This window comes from Chelonia mydas, chromosome 10 (assembly GCF_015237465.2).
Source record: "Chelonia mydas isolate rCheMyd1 chromosome 10, rCheMyd1.pri.v2, whole genome shotgun sequence".
Classification (NCBI taxonomy): Eukaryota; Metazoa; Chordata; order Testudines; family Cheloniidae; genus Chelonia; species Chelonia mydas.
The window spans coordinates 51893871-51907825 of record NC_051250.2 but is presented as its reverse complement, the minus strand read 5'-3'; the positions used below and the strand labels follow the sequence as shown (position 1 = coordinate 51907825).

Here is a 13955-nt window from a genome sequence, read left to right as displayed (position 1 = left end):
ACACACAGTACAGGGCCATCATGACTGCCCACTGTACACAGGAAGCCTTAAGAACTCAGGGACAAGCCAATATATTACAGCATAATGATTAATCATCATCATATTATTTCAAACGTTCTCTTAACGCTTCTCCATGTTACCTCACCAAGAAAGTGAGGAAGGGGAAATTATCAAGAAAGTCATTAAATTCTTCAAATTTCTAGCCAAGTTAAATGTTATAGAAGGCCATCATGAAGACCTAGATCAATAGCCAGAAAAAAAAAATCTGGTGTCCATCAGTTTTGACATTTAGCAATATGGTTTTCCTTGGCACTAAACTAAGGTACAAGTGGGGAATAATTTTCCTTGTATGAGCAATATTTGATGCTCTAGAAAAACCTGGTCCCTAGCCATTGTTACTCCAGGTGGATGGCAACACAATAACTCCAACTGTCTCTGGGTACCAAGCCTCACCATATAAGAGCACTTGGACTGACTTGGGATGAAGAAAAAGACTCCAGCCCACATCCCTTGCCCTAGATTCCAAGAGCCAATGTAGTCCATAGAATACATAACTTAATATCTTCTGTTTATAGATGGAAATCATTGAATGCTTTCCTTAAACTTTATTTTAAAAAGTCACGATTGCTTAAATTCCATACCTCAAGTAAATATCTCAAAGAGTATGGCAGAAGATTCCTCAAAGTGAGCGTTGGGTAAAGATGGATAATGTAGGCTGGATCCCAGTCCTCCCCGTGAGTTGCAATAAAGTTTAGTTGATCAGGAACAGCAGTTGTCATGACTATGAGAGGCAAGAAGCTTATTTCGGTAGAAGGGCACTGTAACATACATCTCACTTCACTGCTTCTGTGAAGCTCTTCTCTCCAGGCAATGTAAGTTGTGGATTCTTTAAACTGACCTTCTAAGATCCCTGTTGGTTGAATAAATAGATGACACCTATGTGGAGGGGAAAAAAACCAAAAACAACCAATAGAGCCTTCACAAAAACACAAGTGTGGACAACACATTTAATTTTAGTCTAAACTTAAATAGAATAACCTAAATCACACTGAATAACCAAAAAGCTCTGAAATCCCAAACTGATTAACCCTTTATGCAATGAAAAATAGTGCATCAGAATTATCAGAAAGAGTAACAATCAACCACGTTCCCGGACATTCATAGACAACCTTATTAACAGTACAAGAAACACTTATAATAAGATGGTCAATTCTTTAGTGTTTGTAACCTGGATGAAAAAAGATGTTGCAGCCAATGCAGGAGAATTCTATATTAGACTTTGTCCTCTGGAGTGGTTGGCTGTCCTCAGCTGGAGGCTTCCAGCAGCATAGACCTTCCTTTCGAATAGGTCCATGCGTTCAGCTTCCTTAGACTTAAGGGCCGGTGCCTGTTGCTCCTGACACTCCTTCTCATTTACTGCTGAGACCACCAGAGAGCAAGGGTGTGGGTGTGAGAAGAGGTACTCGTAGCCCTCGGAAGGGACGAAATACTTCCTCTCAACTCCTCTGGAGGTGGGCGGGATGGAGGCTGGTGTCTGCCACAGGGTCTTATTAGTGCTTTGGATGGTCTTTATTAATGGCAGTGCCACCCGGGAAGGCCCTTCTGGGGCAAGAACGTCCACCATCGGGTCCTCTGTCTTGATCACTTCCTCCACCTGCAAGCTCATGTTGCAGGCGATGTGATGGAGGAGGTCTTGGTGTGTCCTGTGGTCAATGGGAGGGGGCCCTACGGCTCATGCTCCTGCTAACACCTTGTGAGGTGAGGAAGATGAGGTTCCCAGCAGTGGTACAGGGTCCTCCCTGGCCCTTGAGTTGCCTGGGTTGCTCTTGGACTGCACCAGGCTCCAACACTGGCTCCTCAGGGACAGATGTCTTGTGAGGTGCTGGCAGGTATTGGGCAGGTTACATGCCCACCTCCTCAGTCTGCGGGGGCAGCCAGGAGAGGGTCGCTTCAGCTCCCCGTGGAGCAGGTCCATCCTTAGGTGACTGGGAAAGAGGGCATCCTGAGGTCACCGATCTAGATCTTCTGGAAGGGGTACCCTGGGCCTGATGGTAAGCCTAGTGGGTCCAAAAAGGCCTTTTCACGGAGGGTTCCACTGTGGCTGCCAAGCTACACGCACGTCCCTTCAGCACCTGCTCAACCTGTGCCAACTGCGCCTCCAACAGCAGGAGTCTATCAGAGTCTGAAGAACCCAAGGGCAAAGACCATGGTGGTGCTGAGGCCCCATGAGTTGGCCATCGGTGCTGTGAGGAAGAAACAAGGGACCAGTGCCATGACGATCTTGCCGATAACCGGTGCCGACAATCTGGTGAGGGAGACCAGTGCCACCTGTCTGGTGATGGCCATCAGTTCTGCGCTCTGGTGCCACTTGTAAGGGCGTTATGGACCGGTGCAGAGGTATGCTTGGTGCCGGGAAGATGGAGTGCTGCACCTCCGGTGCCAGGCACTTTCCCGCTGAGCACGGTGCTCGGGAATGATGTGGTGATGGTGATCAGGAGTGGTGTCGGGCACGATGCCAGACTGGCGACTGAGCGCTACACATTGCAGGTTTGCCTCTGGACGGTGCCGGTCTCACTGGTACTGGAGACTTGTTCCTGATGACCAGGGGGCTGGGCCACAGTCCTCTCTCTGAGATCCCTTGCAGCCTTGAAGTGTCCAGGGTGGAGAGCGGCTCCAATACTTCCACCTGGCCGTGCCCTGCTGGAGAGTCACTTTGCATCCGACTAAACAGTGCCTTCTGGGGTGCTGGGGTTGACGGCACCAACTCATGATGCCTGGGAGCCGGTTCCTTCCGTGCGTGCTGCGAAGCATCCCCTGGCAGTCTGGGACCTCTGCAAGGGGAGCGTCCTCTCTCAGGCTTTTTGCACTTGTGAGGCACCCTAGAAGTGGAGTGGTGCCAGGGCCCTGTGCCTATTTGTGGTGCCGGGGATCACTGATGCTGAGGGTCTCCTGCAGTAGAGTCCTTCCTTGGCCCCCAATTGCAAACCGACACTGGAGCGCTCTGCACTGAGGCGCTCGGTCCCAAGCCTTGGCGGTCCACAGGCACTGGGTGAAGTGCAGATTCCATGAACAGCTGCCTCAAATGGAAAACCGGGTCCTTCTGAGCAATCCCACAACTGAGGAAGAAGGCAGTGCTGGTCTATAAACTGACCTGGTTTAGAGGGCAAATGAAGGCAGCTGACGAAAGAAAGACAGACAGGCAGACAGGCAAAGAAAGAACAAAAGACGAATATAAATCAGAAGTTAGGAATTGTAGAAAACTGATCAAGAAAGCCAAGGGATAGATACAAGGAGAAATCTATGGCCAGCCAAGTTTGTACAATAAGGAGTTTTTAAAAAATATATTAGGAACAACAAGAATCCTAACAATGGTATGGGCCCATTATTAGATGGAAATGATAGAATCACCAATAATAATGCAGAAAAGGTAGAAGTGTTAAATAAATATTTCCGTTCTGTATCTGGGGACAAAACATGATCTAGCCCAGGAATTGGCAAGACTTTGGCACATGGCCCATCAGGGAAACGGAATGGCGGGCCAGAACAGTCTGTTTACCTGCAGCGTCCACAGGTTCGGCCGATCGCAGCTCCCACTGATCGCGGTTCACCGTTCCAGGCCAATGGGGACTGCGGGAAGCAGCGTGGGCCGAGGGATGTGCTGGCCACTGCTTCATGCAGCCCCCATTGGCCTGGAACGGTGAACCACGGCAAGTGGGAGCTGCGATCAGCTGAACCTGCAAATGCAGCAGGTAAACAAACCGTCCTGCCCCACCAGCGGATTTCCCGGACAGACCGCATGCCAAAGGTTGCTGATCCCTGATAAAGCCTCATTGCGAAATGGTAATACTCTCTCCATTCCACAAGTACCTCTGGAGGATGTTAACAGCAGCTACTGAAGTTACACATTTTAAAATCAGCTGATCCAATGACTTGCACCCAACAGTTTAAAAGACCTGGGTGAGGAGCTTGCTGGACCATTACACTGATTTTTAACAAATCTTGGAGCACTGGGCAAGTTTCAGAAGATTGGAAGAAAGCTAATGTTGTGCCAACTTTTCATAAGGGCAAACGCGATGAAGTGGGTAATTAGACACCTTTCAGCTTGACATCAATCCTGGAGAAGACATTGAAGCAGCTGATAGGGCACTCCAATTAAGAACTGAAGGAGGATAATGTAGATAATGCAAATTAGCATGGGTTTATGGATACTAGATCCTGTCAAACTAACCTGTTATCTTTTTTTGATGAGATGACAAGTTTGATTGATTAAGGTAACGTACTTTGACTTCATACCACATGGCATTTTCTTACAAAATAAGAATATAAAATTCACATAGCACACATTAAACAGATTAAAAACTGGCTAACTGATGGGTCTCAAAATATAACTGTAAATGGGAACTCATCATTGAACACGTCTGTGTCCAGCGGGGTCCCAAAGGGATTGGTTCTTGGTCCTATGCTATTCAACATTTTTATCAAGGACCTGGAAGGAAACATAAAATCATCACTGATAAAATCTGCAGATGACACAAAAATTGGGGGAGCCATAAATAATGGAGAACAGGGCACCGATTCAGAGTTATCTAGGTCACTCGGTAAACTGAATGCAAGCAAATAATGTATGTTTTAATATGGCTAAATGTAAACGTATACATCTGGGAAACAAAGAACATAGTCGATATGTACAGGATTGAGGAAACTACTCTGGGAAACAGTGACTCCGAAAAAGACTTTGCAGTTGAAATAGACAATCAGCTTAACATGAGCTCCCAGTGTGACACTGTGGGCAAAAGAAATAATGTGATCCTGGGATGCTTAGAATCTATGAACTCTAAATTTTGTAAAGTCAATAGAGACAGATGGGTTAAACTGAGTCCTTATGAGACACTAAATGTAGTTTATTTCTTCTAATTAGGTCTGACTCTGATTCCACTATTTAATTCTGGTTTAGCCTATGATTCTTTGGATATATAATTCACCTTAATGAGTGTTTCACCAGACACAGGATGACAGGAAGTTAAATGAACTGTGACACCTGGAGACCTAAACGAAAATATGGACATTGGAGACTCAGATGAAAGCCTATCTGCCCCTTCCAAAATCATCTGTCACCTTTTGAAATGTCTGCTTAAGTAAGGCTCACAGTTCTAATATCCCATCTGTTTTAGGCCAGAATTCCACTGGCATGCAAGCATTTAGAAACTTCTACATTCCCTCAAGTCTCAAAGCACTGAAATTCACAATAAACATCAACAACTGAATATAAACGCATTGTAAGAAAGATACACTAGAAAGGAAAAAAGGAGTTAAAAATTGGGGAGGGGAAAGGGAACAATGGAAATAATAAACGATTATTCAAAAATACAATGAAAAAAGCCAAGTGTTTCAATGAAAAAGCATGTAAATGCTATACCATTCCTACCAAAAATAATGGATTGACTTTGCCCCTGGATCTTAGAAACTCTCCCCTCTTTGCAAGTTATTTCAGGTCAGATTTATAAAAATGTTAGATTTGCAAATGCAGTTATGATTAGGCAAATGGAGTAATTGTTCACAAAATATGACTAATAACCATGATTATGTTCATGCAATACAAGTAACTGCACATATGTAAACTGAGACCATTTTGAAGGACCATTTGCCCTTCATTACTACTATTTTGGGGGCTTTTTTAATGCACCCAGTTGCATTATATAATTATTTTAAAAAATAAATATAATTTGGCTTTTGTCAATTCAATCGTGAAAAAAGCCCAGCACAAGATGAGTATGAGTGGTCTAGTAAGACTAATAGATTGAGTTGGTAAAAAAATATTTTGATTCAAGTAATGGTAATTTCACATCACACGCTGTAAGACTCGGCATAACAGTATAAGTGTACCTGTATGAATCTAAAGGAACATGGAATTCCTCTTCAGGCTTAGATACTCCTATTGGCTCCAGCAGTCTAACATCTCTAACAGATTTGTAGATTGTAAATGGGACAGAGAAATGATTCTTGATCTATGATAAAAATGTATATGTCTCATTAAATATATTTCACAAATTTCAAAATGAAAATATGAACTATACATAATGTACAAAAATTAGTAAATCTAATTAGGATGCTCCTTTGCAAACTGAAACTTACAAAGAATTGTCCTCAGAAAGTAACTAATGTGTACATAAAGCAAAAAAATGCAATGTGAAACATCAAAATAACACCACCACAATCATGCTACTTTGGAGCCCTTACCAATAACAATTAACAATATTACTTGCTTGGAAGAAAACGTTGCATCTTGCAGTACAAATTACATATTGAAAACATATAGCTTAGAGCTGCAGGAGAGCCAATTTAAGCCACAATTTAATAACTACCGTCTTTAAATGGAATGTAACCAAGGTAGCACTTCTATCCATTACAGGTATTTAACATAAAACAGATTTTTATACCAGCATATGCATACAACGTCTCCATTCAAATCCTATAACACATTTAAAATTACAATCTAAAATGTAAATTTAAAGCAATATTACTTACATTTATGAAATAATTGCTTTTACTTTATATGTTCGTGTTTGCTTTTTTGCTGAAGAATAATCTCAAAATGTATTAAGAAAAAAGGAAGCCCAAGTTACTCTCCAGAAGTAAACAAACTCTAAGCAGTGGCCTTGGGCTTATTTAACTTTATGCATTTTATTATACATTTTACCTGCAGAGGAGACCGTATGGTAATAACTTTATTCCCTTCAGCTGCATCTATCTGTACCAGAACAGAGTCCGAGTGGTCGACAAGAGGAGTCCGTACACTGTGCAATCGTCGGCCTGGTTTTGCAATGGGGATGTTTGCCACTTCTGTATAGCCTAGAGGCGCTGTTTTACAAAACAACACTGGTATGTGATTCTGCAAACTTACATAACAAATCATTACCATTTTCAAGCAAACATGCAATGCCAGCCCCTTAATAAAATTACCCCATAGCCTCCAACATAAGAAACCCGCAGGTTGTGTTTTTGGCCCACCAGAACTAGAAAATGGTTAACCAGAAGGGAAAATTAAAAGTAAGTTTTAAGTCAATAATGGCTGGGAAAATCAAGTATGATACCACCAGCTTCTACAAAAGATACTTGCTACATAATAGATATAGATCATGAGGCACCCTCAGCCTATCTGTTTCACACAGAAACAACTCAAGATTCTTAATGAGGAGACAGGGGGAATGCCAGTATTGCAGGATTCACACTATCATACTCCCTCCAAGGAACTGACCAGCACAACTTGCTATGTGGGAACTCCTGACTATCCCAAAGAGATTGAATCTAACTATATGAAGTGAGTGGTGACAGGTGGATCTTCATTGGGGAGGTCAGCAGGCCAGCTGAGGTGCGATCGCATCAGCTCACAAGCTCTCCTAGTCCTCTGATGGAATGGCAAGATGTTCTACCTGCCTGTGCTTCTGACTAACCTTTAATTCTATTATTAGGGAAGTAAAGGAAAAGGGACTTGAATTTTCCCCACTCCTCTTTTCCCACCCAAGTCAGTGTTATGAGAAATTGACTATGGAGCAGCAACCCTGGCTCTAGGAAACATCCAGCAGGGACAAGAGTAAAGACACTTGCCAGCTGGTGGCAAGCAGTTATCTCCAGAGTGAACAAGGAAATTCAGTGGTTAAGTTTGAGCACATGGTACCTGGCCTAGTAACTCTCCCCTGAATCTCTTCACCAAGCACAATTGCTATCAACAGTCATCCCTTGCACACTACCTAAGCTCAAAGTGAACAGGCAGCTCTCTTGACGGTATAATGCCGACAGCTTTCCTCGATGCAGAGGTTCCAAAACTGAATATTCCAGTTCCAATTTCTGACCAATTTCTACATCATGAATATCTTCTTTTAAGGTTGAACCAACCACTCGAAGATTGATGTTAGGATGCACTTTGAGAGGGACACCCAGTGCATTTTTCACTGTAAAAGGAGCCCTATCTTTTAAAGAATAATCAAAAGTGGAGGCAGTCCCTTCAGAAAATGCCTGTAAGAAAGTACAACGATAAGATTTTTAAAGGATAGTGGTCATGATAGAATAAAACATCTTAACCAGTTAACATAAAAACATCCATACACAATACTACCTTCTTTACAGAAGCAACAGTATATACTGTATATCACGAAGTATGTGCTTTTGGCATGATTGTATAAAAGCAATATTCAGTATTTTGAAGTAATCTGGTATTACATAAATTAATATACGAGTCATTTTCACCACGCTAAAACGTAAATTCCACTAACATTATTATAACTTATTATTCATAAATTAACAATAATCATATAAGTCTGATATAATTACCACCTACATAGATAAACCCAATTTATATTTATTTAGTAAAGAATCAGTGAGCAATATCCATAAAATAGAACATCTTCTGGGACATGAACAAGTATGTCCTACCTCCTCAGGAGTAAGAGGAAAATACAATAGAAGTTTAGCACACTGGTGGGCTGCAGAGGCTTGCTTCCATTAAATTTGAAGGGCCAACTGTCAGTAAGTATCTTTTTTTCCCCAGTATGCCTATTGAAAGGCTAGGCTACCCTATAATGGAGACCAGAGACCAGACTGATCATGCACCATGGGGAAGGGCTGCTTCTATGTCTTGTACCAATTCAGATTAAGTTACAAGACTCCCACTCAGTCATTTCCCTCCCACATTTTCTCCCTTTTGAAGTCCTGTGTCAGCACCTCCATTTTCATAGTCAAGGGAGCAGCTGGCTTCTTTCTGAACAAGTCAAACTCACTTTTTAATAGCTAGAAGGATCAACTGTATAGCAAAAGAAAGAATTCACCCCATCACGAAAGACAGAAAATGAGTAAGTGGACTCTCAACCTGACTGGCTGAGCAGAACACTACTAATAAGAATTCAGGACTGGCCACAAACAAAATTAATTCATGACAAGTCCCGTATTGAATAAAATTACCTTGGCTAAATTATTGAAAACAGCAAGACAACATTTGGATATTGTTATATTCATTGTATCCTTTGAAGAGATGTTAACCACAGTTTGTGCTTCAGGAAGAACAATAAAATCATCCCCAGGTATCAAACTTTTATCTTGTACAGGGTTAGTCTTTATCTAAAGGGAAAAAACAGCATTAAACATTCTCTTTGTCTAATTTTATAAGCATGAACACAAACTGTTTCTCCAAATTTAAGTAGCTTTATGCAGGTTTGCAATTTTCTCTTAAAATCATACTTCACAAATGTGTTGAGAAATCATTACCAAATTCCTTTAATATGATCTTGGATATATTATTTATTTCATACCCACCAACATTAAAAGTCAAACATAGCACTGTTTTCTGCACTTTTATAACAACATACCCTGTTGCACATTTATCATGTGGTGCTCAATGACTAATTGGTTATTATGAATTAATGAGCAATCTGGAAGATAATGGTGCAAGGTGACACTGAGGACAAATAGAATTCCCCATTTTATTTTATTTAATATCAAGACATTAACATTTGGTGGATTCTGTTGCTTTCATTCAGGAAAATAGTCCAATGGCTTTTAGCTGTTTATATATGCAAGGCTAAGAGTTTTTCCATTACCACCAATATTCAGGCTCTTGCATCTCAAGTGGTAATTGCATTCATTTCCAAGATGTCTAAATTAGCACTTAGCTCTTCTCTTCACCTTTGTCATATCATCATCAGCTGGGCCTCTCTCTTTTGAAGATGCCTCCTTAGGCTCCAGGGTCTTGTTAGCAGTACAAAGAGGTAAGCTCGCCTGAAGTGCTTTTCTGCTGCCTTCCCTGTGTCTCAGACTAGGGGAGAGTTCTCCTCCAGAGATCTCTTCACCTTTTTGTCCTAAAGTGGTTTTTAGTATCATCACTGTTGGGTGATATTGATTTTTTTGTTTTGTTATTACTTTGTCCTCCTTCAGTTTTTACTAGTTCTTTTAGCTTTTTGACTAGTTCTTTGTTATGCTCTTAAATATTTTTTTCTTCTTGAATACCCAGGGTCCCAAAATCCATCAGAAACTAGAAGAGGCTGTAAAAATTCTCTCTCATACTAAAACATCAGTTTTAGTCAGAATTTCCAAGTGCAAATCTTATTAAAAAAATGGGATACAATCTGCCTATGGGGGAAAAAGATTTATTGGAATCCAAAACCAGTACCAGGTGAGAATTAAAGTAATGGCTGTTACTTAAAAATGCACATTGCAATATCCACAAAGGCAGCATTTTCTCCACCTAGGCCTAACAGCATCTCTAAGAAGTGTGGATAATTACAATTCCCTCTCTACATAAGGTGTTTTTAAATCGCTAGTTAGCAGTGACTATTGTCTTGGCAAGTTCTCCTGAAAGCTTGTGTTGCCCCTCTTGTCAGTAAGACAGATTTAGTATCATGTACAAGGAAGAGACTATTATATATATTTTGAAGGCAGCCTCCTTGAGAATTCCGCAAATAACATTCAGAATTTTCAACCCTGACAGGTCTGTCTACACTGCAATTAGACACCTACAGTTAGCCTGTGCCAGTTGACTCCGGCTTGTGGGGCTGTGCCTCTTGGGCTGTTCCATTCCAGTCTAGACCTCCAGGTTCAGGCTGCAGCCCAAACTCTGACCCTGCCACCTCACAGGATCCTAGAGCCTCAGCTCCAGCCCGAGCCCAGAAGTCTACAGTGCAATTAAACAGCCCTGCAGCCTGAATTAGCTGGCACAGGTTAACCATGGGGTTTTAATAGCAGTGTACACATACCCTCAGTCAAAGAGGACAGTATCTGGGACGTCATGGGTCAGTATCTTAATGCATCAACATGTTAAAAAAAGCTGTATGTTCACAATGAATATTTCATATATTGTCCGTTATGTTTCCGTACTTCAAGTTTTAAATTCCATGGTTTCCTTCCTCCATCAATTCGTTCAATAAGAGGCTCCCACACTGCATAAGTTTCATTGTAATAATGAACCTGAAAGAAAATTAAAATTGGGTTGGAAAGCAAAGCATATTTTTAGATCACTCCTTATAGTAGTTATATTACCATGTTATGAAAGCATATGCATTTCTTCCAACTCAAACTTTCATATAATGGTTCTTTCATTGGGTTAAATATTAACTATTATAAAAACACAGACCGTTTTAATGTGTTTAACGAATATCTTTTATTAAAAAAAGAGGTATAACAGACCGCGCACCAAGCTTAGTTTCCTTACCTTTCATAGCACTAGACTTCTTTCTCAATATATCACTTAGAAATTGTAACTAGCTCTAAATCTGACTTCGCCTGGACATTCTGATAATTCAAGTTAGTCTATTAGTCAATTCCTAATGCATTAATGTAATCATTGTCCCCTCCCACAGCACCAGTGGCAGCATCTGGAGACCCAGAATTCTCAACAGTGTGAGCAGTTCTGGACTCTGTGAGCTGTTTGGTGGGGTTGGGAATTGACCATGGGGTGGGGATGTGTGAGGAAAGGGATTATACCGTTAATAGACAGACCCCTGCCAGCACATTCACAGTCCTGAACTACAGGAATATCTAGTGTACAGCTCATTAACATGTGTCCACTAACAAGTTAATGGATTTTCTCACCTTCCCCAGCTGCAGGGACCCATTCCTGCCACTTGGACAACACCAGAGATCATGGAGTAACTCTTGGGGTCTTGGTGACCTCCCAACCCCATGTGGGACTCAACACCCTCCACTGGGGAGAATTCATCAGAAGGAGTTGTGAGGATAGATATTTTAAACACTAGCCAACCATGAGATAGATGCAGTAGCTGTTGATCTGTGGCTACAAGTATACTAGAAGCCAGGGGTGTGATTCCCAGCTTGCATAGACCTACTCACACTAGCCCTCATTGAGCTAGCCTGATAAAACCAGCAATATAGCCGCGGTAGCACAGGTAGCATCAGCAACGGCCAACGGCCAACTGCCCACAGTATGTACACATAGGGTTCAGGCAGGTTGGTACTCAGGCTGGCTAGCCTGTGCTGCTGCTGCTGCCGCCGTGTCCACACTACTAGTTTCAATGCACTAGTTCGATGAAGACTAGAGCTCCTACATCTAAGAATCACACCGCTAGCTCACAGTGTAAACATAGCCTGTATGGAGAAGAGGAAGTACATGAAGCATGATCATGCATACCCAAGATCACCTTTTCCATAGAGATTAAGAGGGATGGGGTTCATCACCAAGACCCCAAAGGATACGCAAAAATGTTAAAGAAGTAGAGAGGCAGATGATTGTTATTTGATAGGGATTTTTAAAAATAACTGTTTACATTTTTGGAATCATCAAGCTACGCATACTGATAACACTATGAAACCACATTACATTATAATGGTTTCTCCTGGCTGCCCCTCCTTCTTTCCCTGTTATCAGTTCTTATACGGATTACATTGTCTCTAATGCGACTGACTTCTTGGGAGTATTGATTATGACTACGTATGCATTTTTACAGCACTGGTACAATGCTAGCCCAATAATTATTGAGGACTTTAAGCACTACTACTTAAAAATCAAACAGTTGTCTTTTAGCATTTCAAAACGTTTTTCTGCCTGTAACAATTTTAATTTGGAAGCATGAATAGACCCCACTTACCTCCAGTGTCAAGTCAGCAGTGGCACCCAACAGGGAAGACCAGTTTTTAAGTGTTCCTGAAAATGCTGATTCTATTAATAATAAAGGAACAGTGCGATGTCCCAGACCACATTCCAAGGTGATTTGAACTGATTTCACACCAACGTCAAAATTCTCATTTTTCAGAGCGTGCTCACTATCCGTGAAAGTTTCAGTTGCTTCCATGGCTACATCAACACCAAGGAACCAAGCATTGCACTGGTTAATGGGTTTCACATCCCACAAGTTTCCAGAATCACTTGTTGTCCCTTTGGAATCCTCTTCTTTGGCCTTTGGTTTTATGGCAGCCATTATAGTCATCACAGTATTCAAAATGATTGGTGAAATCTTTAAGAATAAAGAGTCTCATTTGTAGCTTACTTTTTTTTTATTTTACATGTAAGCCAGATGGAAAACAATTAGACATTGAAGATATACCCCAAAAGTGTGGTATCTGTTATAGGTTATCCACCATCACATAAATAAAGCATGAATCTGATTACACAAACAAGTAACAACTTAAATTTGGAGCACAAAAATGGCCATCATGCATAAGTGTCTCTCACCTATGTTTCCTAAAATCCTCACTAGTTTTCCCACACACATTCTCAGAGTTGTAATAGTATTCTTGATGCTCTAAGTCACAAAGTCTAACCTTCTTACTGTTGTGCACAGAGAGCATATATTTTAACAACGTTCTGATATATACAGTGAACACCACTGCTGCTAAAATACTACCAATTTTCTTGTTCAAGCATCAACATTTATGTTAAACACAAAATACTTATTCCAAAAGCTAAACCTGTTGTGTGGTACGGTACATACTCTACAGAACTTCAACCCAAAGTTAATTTTACAGGCAAGCCACCAACATTCTTACTGTCAAGACTTGCTATGAGTGGTGAAATCTGATTTACTGTAATACATCATATGTGCCAGTTACCCTGATATGATTAGAACACACATTATATAAAAATGAAGAGTTAGCAATAATGTCAAGCGAAGATTCTTAATGTAGCTATCCTTAAATTACTGATTAAGCCATTAAGTGAAAGGTATTTTATGACTGTTATTAGTGCTTCATTCTAAGAACTACCAAATTATACCATTTGCACAGAAGTAATTGTTCATAAATTTAAAGCAACTATCAACATAAGTTACAGATGTAGGTCTTGCACTCAGTAATAGGGGAAATGTGTTTTAAAAATAGGAAAAACCAACTGTGAAACCAAAAAGACTGGCTGGAGACTCAGGAAAAAGGGTACTATCTGATTTTTTTTAACTGACCAGATTTCAAACTACCCGACTATACATTAATACTAATTAATAATTTAGTACACTGCATTT

General features: G+C 41.0%; 1 protein-coding gene across 5 annotated transcripts in view; it reads right to left on the bottom strand.

Annotated features, from left to right (window-relative positions):
- The window catches only part of VPS13C (vacuolar protein sorting 13 homolog C), a 192168-nt gene that overhangs the window by 56744 nt on the left and 121469 nt on the right, over nt 1-13955 (bottom strand). For all 5 annotated transcript variants that reach the window (XM_027828023.3, XM_037910913.2, XM_043524468.1 and 2 more), the window contains 7 exons: nt 12591-12956; nt 10864-10953; nt 8956-9111; nt 7749-8013; nt 6698-6858; nt 5884-6005; nt 642-936 (listed from right to left, as the gene is read on the bottom strand). In XM_027828023.3, coding sequence (XP_027683824.2) covers nt 642-936; nt 5884-6005; nt 6698-6858; nt 7749-8013; nt 8956-9111; nt 10864-10953; nt 12591-12956 — 1455 coding nt within the window. The remainder of the gene's footprint in view (nt 1-641; nt 937-5883; nt 6006-6697; nt 6859-7748; nt 8014-8955; nt 9112-10863; nt 10954-12590; nt 12957-13955) is intronic.